General features: G+C 42.5%; 1 protein-coding gene across 4 annotated transcripts in view; it reads left to right on the plus strand.

Annotated features, from left to right (window-relative positions):
• Positions 1-21,455, plus strand: part of EGF (epidermal growth factor) — a 201,479-nt gene that overhangs the window by 129,467 nt on the left and 50,557 nt on the right. For all 4 annotated transcript variants that reach the window (XM_075617161.1, XM_075617162.1, XM_075617159.1 and 1 more), the window contains exons 10-11: positions 152-277; positions 12,960-13,096. In XM_075617161.1, the coding sequence (XP_075473276.1) occupies positions 152-277; positions 12,960-13,096 (263 nt within the window). The remainder of the gene's footprint in view (positions 1-151; positions 278-12,959; positions 13,097-21,455) is intronic.

A 21,455-nucleotide genomic window follows, 5' to 3' on the forward strand; every position in this document is an offset into this window, starting at 1 on the left:
AATGAGAGCTCTTTTGAGTCTGTCCAAACTATCTGTGACAACATTCTTTTATATCACTTCTATGTTAGTGTATATACTAAATTATATTGAAGATGATTTATTATTCCTGCATCACAGTAACTGTAACCTAATAGAAAAAGTTCTATTCAAGGTTGTACTTCTTCAGACAATGGTGGATGCAGCCAGATTTGTGTCTCGTTAGGGCCAGCCAGCTGGGAATGTGACTGTTTTCCGGGTTATATCCTGCAGCTGGATAAGAACCGCTGCCTTGCTTCAGGTCAGTATTGTTTTCTATATCTACAACTACAAACGTGAAGCCCATCTTGATCAGGACTTTAAAGCAGCTGTTCATGCTACTCATTTTATTTCTTAGTTTGTAACTATATTCAATACGGGGTGGTCCCCGGAAACGAACCTGCCGGATTTCCCTAGTTGCAGAGAAATCAAACTTTACATTTTTGACTCAAGATCATATATGCCAACATTTGTAATCAGGCCACCGGGAAACCTTTGCCACTCGCCCTCCCGCTGTTAGCCACAGCCCTGGATTGATATTTGCAACAACCCTTCTGCATTTTAGGGTCTCTGTACCTGCCCTGGAGCCCCTCCCACACACACATTTCCTTAATGATGCAGGCAGGTCTAATCTTTTCAGATTGAAGATGGTTCAGACCTGCCCGGCAGCCTCAGAGAGGAGAAGGGAACAATAGTATTGCTGATTTTTCGGTGGCAGCCGCTGTAACGTGAAACTGGCTTCCTGTGAGAAATGTATACCTTGCTAGGACTGACCTCAGTAGAGATGGGTGAAATGTTCTCCATAATTTGAATCCGCCGTGGATTGTCCAAGTCCTTTCATCCGTGGAATGCCACGGATCAGTCTCCAAAAGGCAGATTCGTGTTTTTCCTATTACTTAAAATCCGTCCGACGGATTTGGAATCCGAAACTGCAAACAGAATTATTATGAGAGGAGGAGTTCATAAATAGCGGTGCAGCCTCAATTTTCAGCCGTTTTGTTGTAGGGAGGGTTTGGCTGTTGGTTAATTAGGCTGCTGCTGCTGCTGCTGCTAGAGCTCAGTAGCAGCTACTGAAGCCACACTCCCTTATGTTGCCCTCACTGACTGTGATTGTTTAGTTTCACTTTTTAAAAAAAATCAAGAGACATTTATTTCAGGGAAGAGCAGATATTGTGTACTGGGGTACACTACAAATAGATCAAACTAAAACAAAGGGGGGAAGAATAAGTATACATTTTAGTGAGGAAAATCATATTGAAGGTAAAGCAATTGCAGAGCCGGTTAATGGTGATCATGATCAGTATCTTCCTCAGAAGGCGCTGCCCCTCCCCTGCCCTTTCCCTGCCCTTCCTCTGCCCTTCCCCTGCCACTCCCCTGCCCATATGCTGCTCTTTCCGTGCCCTCACTTGCTGTGACATCTTCATATCCAACCTGGAAAACTGGTTGAATTTAAAGGGCTAGTGAGAAAATCTGTCTGCTGCTGGTATGATTAGGTAAGATGGAAAGTGGCAATGAAACTTAGGGCAAACTAAGTTGTCACTGTCTTGAAAAAAATTATTTCATGCCCATTTTGCTGTTGAAACAGTGGCTGATCCTACTTATTATTTGTGTAGTAAAAGGTTGTTGTTGTACCAGTTTCAGTTGTTTCTAATCTGGAAGGTGAAAAACAGGGTGCTAGAGTTTGGGAGAAGGAGATGTTTGGATTAAGGATAGCAGAAGATTAAAGGAACAGTTCCTCCAACTATTTTTTTTTACTTAGCCCCCATTTTTTTTACACAGTGGGAACCAGGGACAAAAATAACTATTTTTAGATTTACGCACCCCTCGGTCCTCTAGATACTCGCCTGCAAAGTTACTGGGTTTATATCTCCCTCAGGGGAATCAAAATGCAGGCCATATATTGGGCTAATATGAAGCTGCAATACCATCGGTTGCGGCTTCTTATTGGATGGCCATTTATATCTCCTTTAAAAACTGGAAGTAAAACAGTAACTTTAGCAGTAAGTATCTTGAGAAATAGTACAGTTCAGCTCTGGAGAACCCCCCGGTTCCAATCCTGTAAAATAATGGAGGTTAGTGAGGGTGGATTGCTCCTTTAAATAGATAGGAGAGGGAGCCAGTCAAGGACAATGCTAGCAGGGCACCACCTCAATGACTCTATAGGGCTTATTCTACTGTAGTAGCTTAAATAAGTGACTTATTGCCAGTTGTGAGCCCTTCTTGAGCGAGTTTGCAAGTGAAACTATTCAGAAAGCTCCACTGTGGTAAACCATGCCCACAATACGTGCATGGATTGCCACAGTGGCAATGAATGGGCAAAAAAAAAAAAACAACCACCAAATAAAATATATTACATTTTAATAAATATAAACATTTGTCAAAAAAATCATTGATTGTCACTGTGCTTATCTATACCCTGAAAGGGGCATAGATTAACACATTGCCAGTCAATGGGCATCCTAAAAAAAAAACCCTTACAGAAAATCCAATCAATGTGTTTCTTACCTTTTTTCAATATTTATTGCCATGCTCAGTAGCACTCCTCTGTGACACTTGTATGCTTATATATATGTTGTGGTTATTTTGGGGGTTCAATATGAGCTTGTAGGTGTCCTGTATGTTTTACCTTTGCCCGGATGAAAATTCACCCTCCTCATCCAACTGCGGCACTAGCTCTTGACCCATGATGAATGATCCTCAACACCATGATGCGAAGAAGTCCATGATCCTCAGTTGATTGCAGAGTAGTCTCCGGGAAATTTCTTTCTTCTTTCTTGTTTCTTCTTTCTTCCTTCTTTTCTTCTTTCTTCTCTTCTTTGTAATCTAATAGGTCCAAGAGATGTTGATCCGACGGCTTCTTGGGCTCAAATGAGATGTGACAGGCCTTATAAAAGCCTATGACATCACATTTGACTGACAAATTGTACACCCCCCAATCCGATTGGTGGATGTACCATGTGATGACTTTAATTTTTTTTCATGATATGACATCATCTTAAATGGAGGGAAGCCAGCCAATCAGGTAGGCTATGCTTCCCTTCCTATAAGATGACGTCACTTCAGGAAAAAAAAATGGAAGCCATCACATGGTACACCGACCCATCGGATTGGTGGATATACCATCAGATGCCTTTCCTTTTTTGGAGTGATGTGACATCATCAAAAAGGGAGGGATGTATGCTACTGGAAGCAGGGGGTCCCTGAGGCTGAAATTAATGTGGTCCAGCTCCGGAGACCCCCTGCTTCAATAACTTTGTTATTAAAATCAAATAAAAACAGTGCGATCGTCTGTAAGAGTTGTGCAGGGAGATGCAGCTCTCTCTGTGCAGCTCTCTCTGTGCAGCTCTTTGAGACTGCATTAGATCGCAGGGGCAGAACTTAGAAAAAGACAGAGATAAAGGCACTGCTATATGAACAACTCCCCAGCAGGGAACAAACCGGTGCACAGCGAAGGGATGAATGAATAATCAGAGGGATTTATTTAGATAAAAAATATGGACATAAAGCACTGATACAGTCACTCTAACATGTTACACACGCAGGGTGCTTTATCAAAGAGTGATAAAGCACCCTGCGTGTGTAACATGTTAGAGTGACTGTATCAGTGCTTTTTGTCCATGTTTTTTATCTAAATAAATCCCTCTGATTATTCATTCATCCCTTCGCTGTGCACCGGTTTGTCCCCTGCTGGGGAGTTGTTCATATACTGCATGCAGATACCAGGGAGCACGCCAAGCAGAGGATCCATTATGCTGTGTTTATTTGGCAACTACAAGCCACCATACCTTTACTTCATCCATTGAGAGAGATGACATCACGCAGCTGGGGCAGAGAGGTCTGAGGGTTCTGACGCTGAATACTTCTGGCTGTGACGCGGAGTTGTGAGAGCCGCTACAGAGCTGAGTTTAGCAACGCGGGAGGGGTGGACACCACACTCGACATCAACAGTGCTGTGAGAGATGTGCCAGTTGAGGATTACTCCCTGATGTAAGGCTTGCAGCAATTATTTGCTATACCAGACACTCCCCCCCTCTCCAGCAGCCCATTTGCCAAGTCGTGAGTACTATTACCCATTGATGGATGTTCTCTTACTATACAGCGGAACTTCTGCCTTATTTTCTTATCTGTGAGTGACTCTTGAGCACCGGTTTCCTAGAGCACAATATGCTCTGATATCTTAAAGGCACTGCTAGCCTGAGCGGTATTGGCATTTTCCTACCTCGCGGTTTCTGACTTGCGATAACTCTTTCTGAAACCGTGATAACACAAATGTCAGACCGATTGCTAGGGTCATGCCAAACCGTTCGATTTGGCAGTGATAACATTGAGGCTACTAGTAGAGGCCCATATGAATCAGAGGGATTGCTCTAGTTCTAAAAAGTAGTGTTGTGCCAGCCTTGCATTGTGGGAGGTCTTGTGATGACACCTGAGAGTGAGAGATTACAGATCTAATGCCTCCTGTGTATGTGAGTTTCAGTTGGTTGATCGGAGATGTAAACAAGGAGCTGTGAGAGGAGAATGAACAGTTATTTCCTGGGATTGTGTAGATGTAAATGATGAACTGAAAGCAGAGGGCCCAAAGTTAGGGTAAAGCAATGTGCTTATAGGCATGGGAAGAGCAGGTGTGGACTGTGGTGAGGAAGTCAGTGTGGTAGAGGACAACAGTGCTGTCTCCAGCTCTGTGTGTTGTTGTTGCTAGGTTACCTGTTGCTATCAGCAACTACAATTCCCAGACTCTGGGGTTTTGGTATGTTCCTCCATTCCTAGCATTTCGTAAAGTCCAGCCCTGTTTCCTTCCTAGCCAGCCATGCAGAGCCTTCCTTTTCAAATCTTGCAGTCAGCTAAGTGGTCTCCCCCAACTGCTCGCTTTGGCACAGTATTGTTTTTTTCACCTTCTCCTAATGCAGAGGTGCGCAAACTGGGGGGGGGGGGAGTGGGAGTGCAAACTAGTCATGTAAATTAAGTGCCGGGGGAGGCGTGAGGCCTCTGCAACTTCCCTTATCTGCCCTCAACCGGCTCTACAGTGACACGTCGCCATGACAACGCAGCATCAAATGACGCCGCTGGGTCAAATGGCAATGTGTCACATGACGTCGTGACATCATATGACGTGTGGAGCATGAAAGCAGGCATGAGGGGAGCGCAGGCAAGCGGGAGCACAGACAGTATACTGTCCTACTGTATGCATCCCCAAACGTTTTCTATATAGTTCTGTATCTGCTTGTGAATTTCAAGGAGTACTCCATTTTTCATTAAGAAGAAAACTTTATCTGCCTGTCAAAGCTTACTGAGCCCCAGGAAACCTAGGACAGATCAACAACAATTATAAGAATAATGTAAGTTTAAAGCAGCAATATAGTTACATAGTTACATACAGTAGTAGATGAGGTTGAAAAAAGACGTACGTCCATCAAGTTCAACCTATGCTAAATTTAGACAACAGATACTTTATCCTATATCTATACTTACTTATTGATCCAGAGGAAGGCAAACAAAAAACCCCATTAAGGGGAAAAATTAATTCCTGCCTGACTCCAAGAATTGGCAATCGGATTAATCCCTGGATCAACATCCTTCCCATGTATACTTATTTGGAATATCCCTGTATACCTTTCCCATCTAAAAAGATGTCCAACCTTTTTTTGAATCTGCCATCACAGTCTCCATGGGTAATGAATTCCACATTCCACATTTTAACTGCCCTTACTGTAAAGAACCCTTTCCGTGGTTGCTGGTGAAATTTCCTTTCCTCCAACCTTAAGGAATGGCCCCGAGTCCTTAGTACTGCCCGTGGGATGAATAGTTCTTTTGAAAGCTCCTTGTATTGTCCCTGAATATATTTGTATATAGTTATCATATCCCCTCTTAGACGCCTCTTTTCTAATGTAAATAAATCTAATTTAGCTAGCCTCTCCTCATAAGTTAGAATGTCCATCCCCTTTATTAATTTGGTGGCTCTTCTCTGCACTCTCTCTAGTTCCATAATGTCTTTTCTTAGGATTGGTGCCCAAAATTGTACTCTATATTCAAGGTGTGGTCTTACTAATGCTTTGTAAAGGGACATAATTATGTTTACTTCCCTTCCATCCATTGCCCGTTTGATGCAAGATAAGATCTTGTTTGCCTTTGCAGCTACTGCATGACATTGGGCACAATTGCTAAGCTTGCTGTCTACAAGCACTCCTAAATCCTTCTCCATCAAGTATTCCCCCAATATATCTCCATTTAATTTGTAAGTCGCCTTTTTATTCTTGCATCCCAAATGCATAACCTTACATTTATATGTATTAAACCTCATTTGCCATTTGCCTGCCCACGTTTCCAGTCTCTGCAAGTCCTTCTGAAGAGAAATTACATCCTGCTCTGATTCTATTACCTTACACAATTTAGTATCATCAGCAAAGATGGAGACTTTGCTCTCGATCCCAACCTCAAGGTCATTAATAAACAAGTTAAAAAGCAGGGGTCCCAGTACCGATCCTTGAGGTACTCCACTAACGACTTTAGCCCAACCTGAAAAAGTTCCATTTATGACAACCCTCTGTTGACTGTCCTTTAACCAGTTTTCAATCCAGGTGCATATATTATTACTGAGTCCAATTTTCTTTATTTTGTACACCAACCTCTTGTGTGAAACCGTATCAAAAGCCTTTGCAAAATCTAAGTAGACCACATCAACTGCATAACCCTGGTCTAAATTCCTACTTACCTCCTCAAAGAAACAAATAAGGTTAGTTTGGCAAGATCTATCTTTCATAAATCCATGCTGACTATTACTAATAATTTTGTTTTCCATTAGGTATTCTTGAATATCATCCCGTATTAAACATTCAAGTAGTTTCCCTACTATTGAAGTCAGGCTTACAGGTCTGTAATTCCCCGGGTGTGATCTAGCTCCCTTTTTAAATATAGGCACCACATCTGCTTTACGCCAATCTTGTGGTACTGAGCCTGTGGAAATGGAGTCCTTGAATATTAAATATAATGGTTTTGCTATTACTGAGCTTAACTCCTTGAGAACTCTTGGATGTATGCCATCGGGGCCAGGTGTCTTAGTTACATTAATTTTTTCAAGTCGCTTATGAACTTCTTCCTCAGTTAACCAATTGGTCATTAATATGGAGGTTGTGGCTTCCTCCTGTGGCGCTACTATTGAACTTGATTCTTCCCTGGTAAACACAGAGGCAAATAATTTGTTTAATACCTCTGCTTTTTCCTTATCTCCAATAATCTGCCTACCCATCTTACACTGAAAGGGTCCTATATTTTCTTTTCTCATTTTTTTGTTATTAAGGTACTTAAAGAACTTTTTAGGGTTGACCTTACTTTCTATTGCAATCCTTTTTTCATTATCCATTTTTGCTAATTTAATTCCCTTTTGCAATTTTTGATACATTCCATATAATTCTGATACGATGTCTCTGTCCCTTCTGACTTAAAGAATCTAAACGCCTTCCTCTTCTTGTCCATTTCCTCCCCTACCTGTTTATTTAGCCACATTGGTTTTGACTTATTTCTTTTATACTTATTACCCAAGGGTATACACTGATAAGTGTGCTTTTCTAACCATGTTTTAAAGACTGCCCATTTATCTTCTACATTTTTCCCTGCAAAAAACATCATCCCATTGTATTACTACTAGATTAGACCTCAGTTTATTAAAATCTGCCTTTCTAAAGTTTAAGGTCTTTGTTGAACCCAAGTAATCTGTTTTTTGATAATTTATTTCAAATGAGACCATGTTATGATCACTGTTACCCAAATGTTCCAGGACTTGAATATTTGTTATTACTTCTACATTGTTTGATATGACCAAATCCAGAACTGCCCCTCTCCTGGTTGGTTCCTCAATAATTTGGGTCATATAATTATCTTTAAGCACCCCCAAAAACCTGTTTCCTTTTGTTGTAACACTAATCTCATTGCCCCAGTCTATGTTTGGATAATTAAAATCCCCCATTATGCAAACATGACCCAGTTTTGATGCCTTCTCCATTTGCAAATGTATTTTAGCTTCCTCAATCTCACAGATATTTGGTGGTTTATAGCATATTCCCACAAACATTTTCCACAAGGTCTCTACATTTTCATCATTCCCTTCATAGACATCATCCCTTATAATAGGTTTTAGATCTGGTTTAACATATAGACATACTCCACCTCCCCTTCTATTTGTTCGATCCTTCCGAAAAAGTGAATACCCCTTTAAATTAACTGTCCATTCATGAGTAATGCCTATGATATCATACTTCTCCCTTGTAGCTATTAATTCAAGCTCCCCCATTTTATCTGTCAGGCTTCTTGCATTAGCAAGCATGCATTTAAGTTTTTTTTCAGCCTGTACTATTATCTTATCTGCTCCTTCCTTTCTGCTCCCACTTGGTTTAGTCTTTAGAAGTTTTCTAGTATTTTCTAGAATTATCTAGTATTATCTCTATTTAATATGGGTATCTCACTGCTTGTCAAACTTGCACTTGCCCCCATTCTACCTCCATACCACCTTGTATCCTCATATATTCCATTTAGTGCATTATCCCCCCTCCATCCTAGTTTAAAATCTCCTCCAACCTTTTTAGCATTCTCCCCCCTAGCACAGAAGATCCCTCTTCATTGAGGTGCAATCCATCCCTAGAATATAGATGGCACCTCTCAGAAAAGGCGTCCCAGTGCTCTAAAAACCCAAACCCCTCCTTCCTACACCACTTTCTTAGCCATGCATTAACCTCCCTGATCTCTGACTGTCTCCCTGCGGTAGCGCATGGCACTGGTAGTATTTCAGAAAATACTACCTTGGAGATCCTTGCCTTAAGCTTTTGGCCTAGATCCCTGTAATCATTTTTTAGGACCCTCCATCTTTCTCTAACTTTGTCATTGGTGCCAACATGTACCAAGACCGCCGGGTCAATCCCATCCCCCCCCAACAATCTGTCTACCCGATCCGCAATGTGCCGAACCCGAGCACCCGGGAGACAACAAACTGTTCGGTTCATGTGTTCCCGGTAACAGATTGCCCTATCTACCTTCCTAATAATGGAGTCCCCTACCACCACAATCTTTCTTTGCATCTGAGCATCCTGAGTCCCCACTGTGCTGGAGGAACTATTCCCCTGGCTGCTAGAGGAATTAGTCTCCCCCAGCCTTGCCATTTCTGCCCCAACATTCCCAATATCTTCACTCAACATGGCAAATCTATTGGGATGTGTCAGCTCAGAAACGACCTGCCTCTCCCTATTGCCCCTGCTTCCCCTTCTAACTGTCACCCAGCTACCTACCTGCTCCTCACTAACAGCAACTAAGCTACCTACCTGCTCCTCACTAAAAGCTCCACCATCTGCACCACTAGTCGAAGCAAGGGCCTGCTCAGTGAGCTCTAATTCCCTTTCAAGATTGCCAATGTCCCTCAATATTGCAAGATGCCTCTTCAGATCAGCAATCTCTGACTCTAAAGAGACCACCCGCTCACACTTCTCACAGCGGTATGCTCCTTGGAACAGCTGCTCCAAGTGCACATACATGTGGCAAGATGAGCATTGAGTGGCATTTTCAATCCTGCTCATTCTAGCAACTATGAAGTTTAGAAGTACTAACAGTAAACTGCACTTCAATAAACTATACCTTGTTTAACTGCTTCCTTGTTCAAACTGCTTCTGGTTCTAACTGCACACACTTTAACCAACCAGCACTTCAATCAACCACACAGATCAATCAGTACACGCAAGGTTTAATTTGAAAAAATAATAATAATTATTACAGAATTGAAGTAAGGGGTTTCTGGAGCTGAACTGTGTTAATTTCAGCTCCGGGGGCCCCCTGCTTCCAGAGTTACTTACCTCTGTAGTGGTGCTGGTATCTCTATGGAGTTTAAATGTCCCAGTCACGCTGGCCAATAGGAAGCCACCCCGGATGACGTCACGGCTTCCTATTGGCCCACATGATGCAGGATATTTAAATACCGCCATTTTGTTAGGCACACAGTTCCCTTGCTGCATAGATACCAGCACCCCTACGGAGGTAAATATCTTAGGAGCAGGGAGTCCCCAGAGCTGAAATTAACACAGTTCTGCTCTGGAGACCCCATGCACCAATCCTGTAATAAAAATCATAATAAAAAAAAAACAATAAATGAAACCTGTATTGCTGCTTTAAAAAGCAACAGGATACAATGGTGAGGGGAAATGTGGAACGCAAAACACGGGGTGGGGAAGACAATGAGAAGGTCAATGCTCACAGCTTTCTCACAGCCCATCTACCCTGGACCAGTCAGGGAATGAAGGTGCCAGAAGATGTTGGAGCAGGTATTATATTCTGACAGTTATTATATTCATAAAACTCTGCCTGTTAGACACCACTGTCTGTGACATTTCCTACCCTGCACTTGTTGCAGATACTAGGACAGGTATATGTTCTCACAGGGAGCATATTATCACAGCTCTTCCTCTTAGGTTGCGTCCATACAGGGGCAGACCGCGAGGATGCGTCCGCACGCTGAGCGATCAGACTGCCTAAAGGCAGTGATCGCGTCTATACAGCGTGCGTGCGGAAGCGGGAGGGGGAGCGCGATGCACGTGAAATCAGTCAAAACTGATTTCTCGCGTGATAGGGCGGTCACATGTGCGGTTCACCCAATGAGGGTGAACCAGCTCCGTGACGTCATTGGCCCGCCCATAGACAAGCCTGGCGCACGTACTAGTGTGACATCGGAATTGGGGGCGGGGGGGAGAAAGAGTGCCACACGGGAGGAAGAAAATGACATGGGGAAGGCAGTGGGTGACATAGGGGATGTATTAGAGGAGGAAACATGGGGGCGTGACATGGGCAGTGTGTGACATCAGGGATGAAAATTGGGGGCAGTGGGTGGATCTCTGACATGGGGTGGGACGCAGTACCTCTGGGCACGGTCATCCCTTATGCAGCACAGTCACAGGGAAGGCAGGGGTTTAATTTATTTTTTTCGGAGGGGGGGAGCTATGGAGTTTAATTTTGTTCCCTTTATTTCCCCCCCCCCACCTAAATTAGTAGGTATTCTTACTAGTACCAAAGCAGTATGATCCTTTAACAGTTAGTGTTCCATGGTTGTGAGTGGCTGTGAGATCTTGGCATATATATTTGCAGAGTTTGCAATTTATGTATGTATGTATGTGTGTGTGTGTGTGTATCCAGGTTCCTTTACCCTACCTCCGTTGCGGGTGCGGGGGATGAGAGGCTACTGCAGGGGCGATCAGGCCATCGGAGCTCCTCGGCATGACCCGGACAAGGCACCACCATTTTGGTTATGCCGCGCATGCGCAGAAGCAATAGCGCATGTGCAGTAGGTGTATCAAGTGCGGCGGCCATCTTGCTACACCCCACGCATGCACAGGAGACGCTGTAGTGGCAGTCATTGCACCCAATGCTCTGCAAGGGGAACTACAAGTCCCAGCAGCCCCTGGGGCGAAGACCACCTGGCGCACAACAGCCAATAGGGCTGCGAGGATGTCATGCAGCAAGATAGTTACATTTGGCGCACTAGGGGAACCACACCAGTCGGAGCCAGGACAGAGAAAGGGAAGGTAGGGTCTGAGTGTCAGTCGCACTCAGACTAGGCCAGAGTACCCCTTTAGGTCCCAGATAGGCCCCCATGGTTTCCCCAATGCTGGTTTCCCCAATGTAGCATCCTTGGTCACATGTGTTGCAGTGAATCATATAAATCACATTCCTGGATTTGCAGCAGTATGATCCTTTAACATTGAGTGTTCCATGGTTGTGACTGGTTGTGGGATCTTGGCATTAAGTACAGTATATGTTTTCAGAGTTTGCAACTTTACTTTTAAAATTCTCTCTAAAATTAGTGTTTACATTTTTTTTGCCTTGTTGGTGACAATTTTGATTTACAATGGGTGCTTAGATTGTGTAATATTTAGGCCAATATTTACTAAGCAGTTCCTCTGCTGTAAGACACCATAAAACAACAGAAGAAACCTTATGACCCATTCATATTAATGGGCCTCTTAAAGTGCCTTCTGGCTAAAAGTGTTTTATAGCGAGCACCAGTTAGTAAATATGCCCTTTAATCTGTAATGAAAACTCCAAATGTCCAGTGTGCCAGACTCAACCACACAAGCAAAAATCTCTCTCCTTTGATCTGTCACCTTCACTCCCGAGACCACCGGGGTTAACCTTAAAAGAAAAGGACACAAAGAAAGGGCACAACGGAAGGCATAGATAAGTGCGTAGAACCCTTGATATTAAATAAAACTTGCATATCAATTTAAATTCACCAGCATGAACAACTAAACGTCAGCAGTTAAGTGCAGCTACCAGGATTGGGGCACCACAAGGTTTGGGCTGCAGAAAATTTCCCTAGACGACCGCGGCAGTGGATAGAACACGTTGCTGTAATAGTGTGCACTGAACTGCCGAAGTGTGATGGCTGCCACTGATTTTAAGTTGATACGCGCATTTATTATTACTAGTTTGTATAATTACTTCACTTACCTCTGTCTTACATTGAGCCCTTTCTTTATTTTTTTCCCTTCATCTGCTTGGATCGATCTCCCCAGGTACATGATGGACGCAGTTACAGTATATACTGGGAGACCCTGTGATTCTGGTGAAGTGCCACAACAAATGTTGACACTCAAAAAAGGGACAGAATACTTAAGACCCCACTATCGGTAGAAACTGCTTTGGTATAGTGATACTAAGAGGCACATCATTAAAATAAAATAGTATGTTCACTATGTACGTTTAATTTATCTTTAACAGTATTTCCGGCCTCTGAGTTATCGTAAAACTGCAGTGCCGTCCCGTTTGTCGTGGTTATAATGCTATCAAAAGTCTGTATTTCTATGGAAAATGGAGGCTTTCAGAAGCTGAACTAAAAGGCTATGCTGACCATTGATTTCACTTATCACTGCAATATTAATTTCTCTCTTTTTACAATATTTGTGTGCCTTCAATTACAGGTCCCCGGCCATTCCTGCTATTTGCAAATGTACATGACATCCGGCGAATCAACTTCGATGGAACAGAGTATGAAAGTCTCCTTGACTCGCATATGGGAAGAGTGTTTGCACTGGACCATGATCCTGTTGAAAATAGGGTAATGTATTATAAATCAGACTTCCGGTTCTTCCCGTGACAAATGCACTATGTTTCTGTGACTTAAGATGCCGTCTTGCTAAGCAAAATATGTTGAAGCTGGAGTAAAGAAAAAGCAGTCAGCCATATAACTGCTTTTTTACCCATTTAATATTTAATAATTGAAGCTCTACTATAAGGCTTTGAGAAGTGAGGCCCACAAGTCTTGCTCCGGAAAGCACAGGTACAAGTACCACTGAACATAAAGTGATAATATTGGTCTGTTATACAGTGGGCTCATTGGTAAGTGAGGTAGACTCCTGCAATTGTTTTCGTGACCCCAATCTAAAGTTCTACTGTGACTACTCCTGCTCAAGGATCCACAATCACTTTGAATCAAGTCCAGATTATGCATTAAACAGTAACATACTGTGGGCCAGATCCACGGAACTCTGTTAAGTCAGGGCTCCTTATGGTCCGCACGTTAGTTTCCCTGAGCTTAACGGAGACCCACAAAGCTAATTATGTGAAGCAGCCTTCGGGTATGCTAGAATTTTCTTAGTACGTCCTGGTCCCTACAGAGATGTAAGGGGTTAAATCGTCTTACAGGCCCTAATAAATAACTAATTTAAAGTAACTTATTTCATGTTACCAATTTCTTGCTGTCAGTCACCTAGGCTGGTGACTGGCCAGTGCATGCTTTCCAGAATATGCTGGAAAGGTCAACCCTTTAGGGAATGATTCAGTAGTTAAGTCCTTCTCTATTCCTGCCCCGCAACAGTACAGGGGTAGGGGAAAGGTTATAAATATAAGGGACATGGATCCTTTCCCTCAGATCTAAAGTTGTGATGTGTTGGGGGAGATTTCCAGGGCTCATAGTCCTGTAATTAGGGGTAAGCAACAGATTTCTTGTTTTACAAGTTAGGACAAGTCTCCCAGTATAGGGGACCTATAGACACTACACTGAACCAGGATCCTGCCACAGTAGGAAGAGGGTTCTTCAGACAGTGTCTCATTGATGAGAGCTGCTGAGGAATTGTTGGTGAAGGTTCCAGCTCTTTTTTTCTCTGCCTACAAGCCTCATGTTGGAAGAAACCTAAGTGTATGTGTCTATCCTGTAACAAGAAGTGATCTTTTGTAACTGAAAACCGGTCCGGTTGATGCTCTGAACTGACTGGTACCTGCTGAGTATCCCCTGCACACACAAGCAATCTCACTTTAGGAGCTAGTGGAAACACTTTGGTGTGGCCCCTCTACTGGTGGCCGGGGGTAGAGCTGTTACATATGCAAAACCATAATAATGCGGTAGTAGCCAGGCAAGACACCCTGGCACTACCAGTACTGCTTGCTCGCATTGGCCATATTGTAATGAAGATGCCAGGTATATTGTACAGGCATACCCCGGTTTAAGGACACTCACTTTAAGTACACTCGCGAGTAAGTACATATCGCCCAATAGGCAAACAGCAGCTCACACATGCGCCTGTCAGCACGTCCTGAACAGCAATACCGGCTCCCTACCTGTACCGAAGCTGTGCGCAAGCGGGGAGACTATAGAGCCTGTTACACATGTGTTATTTACATCAGTTATGCACGTATATGACGATTGCAGTACAGTACATGCATCGATAAGTGGGGAAAAGGTAGTGCTTCACTTTAAGTACATTTTCGCTTTACATACATGCTCCGGTCCCATTGCGTACGTTAATGCAGGGTATGCCTGTATATTGCGATGCAATATATACCTGGCATCTGCCTTTATTTTTTTATTTTATTTATTAACGCCTTAGAAGCTATAGTGGCCATGAGGCATTATATATGCCTTCATGGTCAATAAGGTACAACCGAGGTTAATACAAACACCCTGACTTCATGGCCAATGTGGCATCTATACATAGGTGGAGTACATTTTTGGGCCTAGTCCAGGATATTCAGTTTGGCTTTCTATATTGCTACTGTAATACAGGATGCCAAAGTGTGCCTCTTCAGCACCCTGGACAGGGCCCAAAAACTAACTGTGATCTGGTTCAGATGTGACCTAAAACAATATGTGTTATTTACTGCGCTAACTTTTAACGGCCTACTGTGGATATGCGTTGAGGGGTTCCACCCCTCTTTTGCATAGCATTGACACTAATGGACATTAAAGCTATCTGCAGGGCATCTTAGCAATTATATAGGCATTAACACAAATTTTGGGAGCTTTGAAGATCCCCGTTAGCTGTTAACAATGCGTTAACTTCAGTTAGCGCATCGTTAAGTAAATAACAGTGTTCTGTGGATCTGGGCCTGTATGTTTTTTTTCCTAGATTGCTGTAGCACTGTCTGCTTGTAGTAATAAATTTAGGCCACACGAGGGAGGTCTTACCTGGTATTAAAGTACGTTGTAGTCTCCAGTCAAGTATTCAACGCTATACAAATATATATCAAATGGATGCCAATATTCATTACAATCTGAGATTTCCTTACATGTGTTGCTAATAAAAAGCTCATATGGAAATTACATGAACAATTATTTCTATTCTTTTTCTTAAGTGCACCATAATTACATTCTCGTAGACTGTAGAGTGACATCTCCTATCAACAGATCTTGTATCTAACACTAATGTAGCTGCATTAGGGAACACATTTTTAAACCTCTTATAGAGATATTCCTAAAATCATAGGCCAACACAAACTAAGCACAGCTTGTACAAAATACAAAATGGATACATTAATTTTCTTAAGTGTGTCATGTAACGTTCCCCACTTCACTGGTAAACCTGACACAAGTAATGCACTCGAAAAGGGGGGCACCGAAATATGTAGTAAGTGAACTGATGCAAATTCTAAATCACATTTAAAGTGCAAAATGTTAACTTTTGAAGATTGATATCTACTGTACTTCAGGTTCCTTAACGTTTGCTTGATGTTGATTACCAATATTATTTATTTTATTTATTTATTTATTTAGTTATAAAATATTTTACCAGGAAGTAATACATTGAGAGTTACCTCTCGTTTTCAAGTATGTCCTGGGCACAGAGTAAAACAAATAATACATGGTTACAAGTACAGTTACATAAATGAGCAGGGTATACATTATATACAAGACATTGCATGCACAGTTAAAGAAAATATATATTATGAGCGTATGAAACAGTTACAGACCAGGTTAAAATGTGAGACAGCCTTAGATTTGAAAGAACTTAGACTGGTGGTGGATGTGAGAGTCTCTGGTAGGTTGTTCCAGTTTTGGGGTGCACGGTAGGAGAAGGAGGAACGTCCGGATACTTTGTTGAGCCTTGGGACCATGAACAGTCTTTTGGAGTCTGATCTCAGGTGATAAGTGCTGCAAGTGGTAGGGGTGAGGAGCTTGTTCAGGTAGCTGGGTAGCTTGCCCATGAAGAATTTAAAGGCAAGACAGGAAAGGTGAACTTTGCGCCTAGACTCTAGTGTTGACCAATCTAGTTCTTTGAGCATTTCGCAGTGATGTGTGTTGTAGTTGCATTGGAGAACAAAACGACAAATTGAATTGTAGAGGGTGTCAAGTTTGCTAAGGTGGGTTTGAGGTGCCGAGCCATATACTATGTCTCCATAGTCAATAATTGGCATTGAAAGCGATACGCTTTCTGACCAGGAGACTTAGGAAGGATTTGTTCCTGTAAAGTACCCCTAGTTTGGCATAGGTCTTGGTTGTCAGGGTATCAATGTGCATCCCGAATGATAAGTGGGAGTCAAACCATAAGCCCAGGTATTTAAAACTAGTGACAGGTGTTAGGGTGGTGTTAGCGTTGGTTCTAATCAGGAGCTCAGTCACTGGAAGCTTTACAAATTTAGTCTTGGTCCCAAATACCATTGTTACAGTCTTGTCAGTGTTTAAAAACAGTTTGTTTTGGGAAATCCAGTTTTCGAGTCTCAAAAAGTCAGACTGAAGTATGTGTTGAAGGTCAGAGAGGCTATGGCTGTGTGCATATAGGATTGTGTCATCTGCATACATGTGTATTGAGGCGTCCTTACAATCTGTGGGAAGATCATTAATGAACACTGAGAAGAGTAGGGGCCCCAGAACAGAGCCTTGCGGGACACCACAGGTGATATCCAGGGGGTTGGAGTTAGAGCCTGAGATGGACACATGTTGGGATCTTCCTGATAGATAGGACTGAAACCAGTTTAAAGCATGCTTCCTATTCCAGAGCTCTGGAGTTTGTTAAGCAGGATAGCATGATCAACTGTGTCAAAAGCCTTTGCAAAATCTAGGAATACTGCACCAGTGAGTTGTCCCAGTTCCATTCCACACTGGATTCCATTGCAAACTTTTAGCAGGGTAGTTACGGTGGAGTGTTTGGGACGAAAGCCAGATTGGAATTGGCTAGGGAAAATTGTCTTGGTATAGAAATCGCTTAATTGGGAGTGGACACATTTTTCCATGACTTTGGATAGAATTGGGAGAAGTGAGATTGGCATGTAGTTTGAGACAGTGTTTTTGTCCCCACTTTTGAAGATTGGGACAACTCTGGCAGTTTTCCAGGTCTTAGGGATATGGCCTGCAGACAGGATTGAGTTGACTATGGACACAATTGGTTTGGCAATGGCTGGGGCACCAAGTCGTAGGAACCTAGATTGTAGTAAGTCGGGTCCACATTGGCTGCTTAGTTTTAGTTTGAGGAGCGCTTGTATAATCTCCTCTTCAGATACTGGGCCAAATTGAAAATTGTGGGCAGTGTTGGGAGGGGGTGGGACTATAGGGGTACTCCTAGGATGAGATTCAGGTTTGTGGTTTGGGCTGCGTTTCGCTAATAAGTTAGTGGCACACCCCACAAAGTAATCATTGAATGCATTTGCAATGTCAGTGGGGTTTGTCAGAGTAATATCCCCCTTAGTGATATTACTTGGTTGTTGATGGTTAGGAGGCTGGAATATATTGTTGATAACCTTCCAGAAGTTAGCTGGGTTTGATGTATTCTGGTGGAGATTGTCAGAGTAATATTGGGCTTTTGCATGCCTTGTTTGCCTTGTGCACATGTTCCGCATGCATCTGTAGTGATTGAGATCCTTGGTGGTGGCAGTTACTTTGTAGCTTTTCCACAAGGCATCCCTGAACTGGTAGAGTGCTATAAGGTCAGGTGTAACCCATGGAAGGTGGGCACCCCGTACCCTTATTTTGCGTAGGGGAGCATGGGTATCGCAGAGTTTTAAGAACTCAGATTGGAAATAGTCGAGCGCAGAATCAGGGTCGGGAATTAAATCGATTCTGTGCCATGGGCAGTTGGTAACGTCATCCAGAAACTGTTGTGGGTTAAAGTTTTTAAATATTCTCTGGTGAGGAGAACTTTAGGGCTTGAATGGGGCGGTTTAATTTTCCTTACACAGTACACTATTGCATGGTCACTGAAAATATCAGGAAGGATGCCAGAGGATTGGATTCTGCTGGGGTTTGAGGAGAGAATCCAGTCTAGCAAAGAATGGTTATGCGATTTCAGGTTTATCCGTGTGGGTTGGGAAATGAGTTGCGATAGGTTAAGTAACTTGAGTTGTATCTGGATTTTGTGGTTTTTAGGGTCAAGCCAATTGAAGTTGAAATCCCCAAGAACTAGCAGCTCACTCTTCTCATTCAGAGAGGAGATGGAGCCAAGAAATTGGGTGATATCAGTCAGGGATTGTAGAGGGGCTTTAGGGGGGCGGTAGATGCCAGCAAGCAAGATGGGCTTAGAAAAGGGGAGGCAGATTTTGCCAACTAGAATTTCAAAAGAGGGTGGGCTTGGGGGGCAATTTAACAGTGTAAATTGTAATGTGTCTGCAATATAAAATAACACCCCACCTCCTCTCTTTGACCAATCTCTCCTAAAAATGGAGTATCCCTGAATGACGATATTCGCATCAGGGGTTTTAGGGGATAGCCATGTTTCTGTAAGAACGATGGCTTTGGGTTTATGCATAAGGCACCATGCCCTTAGTTCGTCCAGTTTGGGCAGCGGGCTCCGGATGTTTATATGGGCGACAGATAGCCCTTTTTGGAATTTAAAGGTGGAATTCTCAGGGGCATGGGACAGAGCTGAAATGGGAGGACCTGGGTTAGGTTCAATATCACCTGCTAAAGAGAGTAATAGTATGAGTAGAAATTTGGGTAGTTGTTTGCAAGTTGTAAATTTGTGGTGTTTGCCATTAGAGTGAGCAGTGGTTGGTGTGCTGGTTTTTAGAGTTCTCCACCAACATTCAGTAGTGCAAGGCTTTTGAGTAGTCCAGGGTGTATGGAGATGTTGGGTGTGGGCCAGGATGGAGGAGTTTGTAGTGGGTAGAGGGAGTAACATCTCCATGAGGCCAGGAGAAAGAAAAAAGTTAAAATACATTCATGATGCCAGAGGTAGGCAGTGCTGAAAGGAGCTGTTGTGAGCAGAGTGAGTGTGTGCAGACTAAGGAGCAGGTGTGTGCCTGTTCCTTGTCAGATATTTAGCTGTATTGCAATGCTAGAGTCAGTTCAGGGAGAGACTGCAGTGAGTAAGTTGTAAAGTGGTGGGGGGTTGAAATAGGCAGGTTAGCAAGCATGGGATCATAGTGTGATCTGAATAGCTTACCATTTGTTGTCTTGAGTAAAAGAGTTTGCAGTAGATCCAGTCCCCAGTCACCTCTAGTCAAACTATAGTCTAACTGTATTTATCACTTAAAAAGCTCACTTTAAATGCCTCACTGTCTAATGCCTAATGCAGTTCCTGCAAATTGCAGGAGAGGTGTTTGATTTATACAGCTAAAACAGTCACATGACCCTCCCCCTCCCCAATCAATCAGCTTGTTCCAGTTGGTCAATTAACAGCACAGAGTTAAGAGGGGGAAAAAAACCACCTTTTGAAATTCAAACATACCAAAATATTCACTGCTTAAGGCCACTGAGTAAATCTTTTAAACAGGACTTGCACATCAAGGGACATACCTGTGAAGAGAATGCAATTAGATCCATGTCATATCAGCTGAGGTTATTGATCTTGCATTGATCTTGCATGAAGATAGTAAGTGTATTAACTATAACTATAGTCTAACTGTATTTATCACTTAAAAAGCTCACTTTAAATGCCTCACTGTAATGCCAATTGGTGTCCTCTGTGATGCCAGAAAGCCCACCTATGTGATTTATGAAGTCCATTGTGTCTTTGATATAAGACTTCATTTGATCCACCATAGGATGTAGGAAAAAATCCACAAATTGCGAAATAGGATGACAAAGTGATCCTCTAGCGGATACAATCGGTCTTCCCGGTGGCGCTGTTACTGACTTGTGTATTTGTGTTGCCTTCTGCGCATTCGCAAATATCCAAGATGGCTGCCACGTCTTTGTTGGCTGCTTAGCAACTGTCAGATTATGCTGCGCATGCACTGCTATTATGATTGTTTTTCAGCATATTGCGCATGCGCTAATACTCCGCGGGAAAACATGGCCACCTTTCTGGTTCAAAATGGCCGGGAGCGCACTTTAGAGATCTCTGGAGCACAGGTTTGGAGGGCTTTTGCCTTTTTTAATGGTTTGTGTAATTGATTGTGATTGGTAACATCAGTTGCACTGGGTTCTATGGGTATTTATATGTCACATTCTCATTCCCTCACTGCACCACCTTGAGAAAGGTCCCGTTTGGGGACCGAAATGTCGTTTTGTTGTGCCCTGCTGTTTACAAATATATCCTACTTGACTTACCTGAGTGCTGCCCTTTGATTTCGTTTTTGAAAGGTATTGTATATTTATATATTGTTTATGGGATGTGCACCTACCTATATGACTTACCATTGGAGTGCCAGCTTTCACACACATTATATACAGTATGAATTTGAAGCAAAAGGTGGCACTGTGTGCCCATTTGCATGTCATTTCCCAGAATCCCTTGCTGCAGTGGAAGTACTGTATGCTGGGTGATAATGGTGAATGGCAGGGTTGCAGACCTGTCTAAGACATGCAAATGAGCACACAGTAATATTTCCATTTGCTATATACATGACTTAATAAGAGAGGGTTAATAAAGATGAAATGTTGAGTTTCAGTGAATTTGAATATGTGTTGACTGTGTGTTTTTTGCTGTTACTGTAAGTAATTTTCTGCCTAAGTGTTTTATAAGACGTCCTATCATGTACCCCTCGAGAGATTTTAACTCATTAAATTACCTCATTATTTATCACAATATTTAACATTATATATTTTTTGAATCTCGTGACGGTTTTATGGAGATATACAGTAAGTGTTAGTGAATTAAGTGATATTTGAGAATTAAAAACAAACTTTTTTGTACTGGGAGTTATATTATGTTAAAATCATCGGCGTTTAGTGAATGTAGGTTTGTGTGATCGCTTTTAACATATTTATCAAAATAAAAAAGACAGTATAGATTGAATTGTACTTTAAATAAAATAAAAATACACTT

The sequence above is a fragment of the Ascaphus truei genome, chromosome 1 (assembly GCF_040206685.1).
Source record: "Ascaphus truei isolate aAscTru1 chromosome 1, aAscTru1.hap1, whole genome shotgun sequence".
In the NCBI taxonomy this organism is placed as follows: Eukaryota; Metazoa; Chordata; class Amphibia; order Anura; family Ascaphidae; genus Ascaphus; species Ascaphus truei.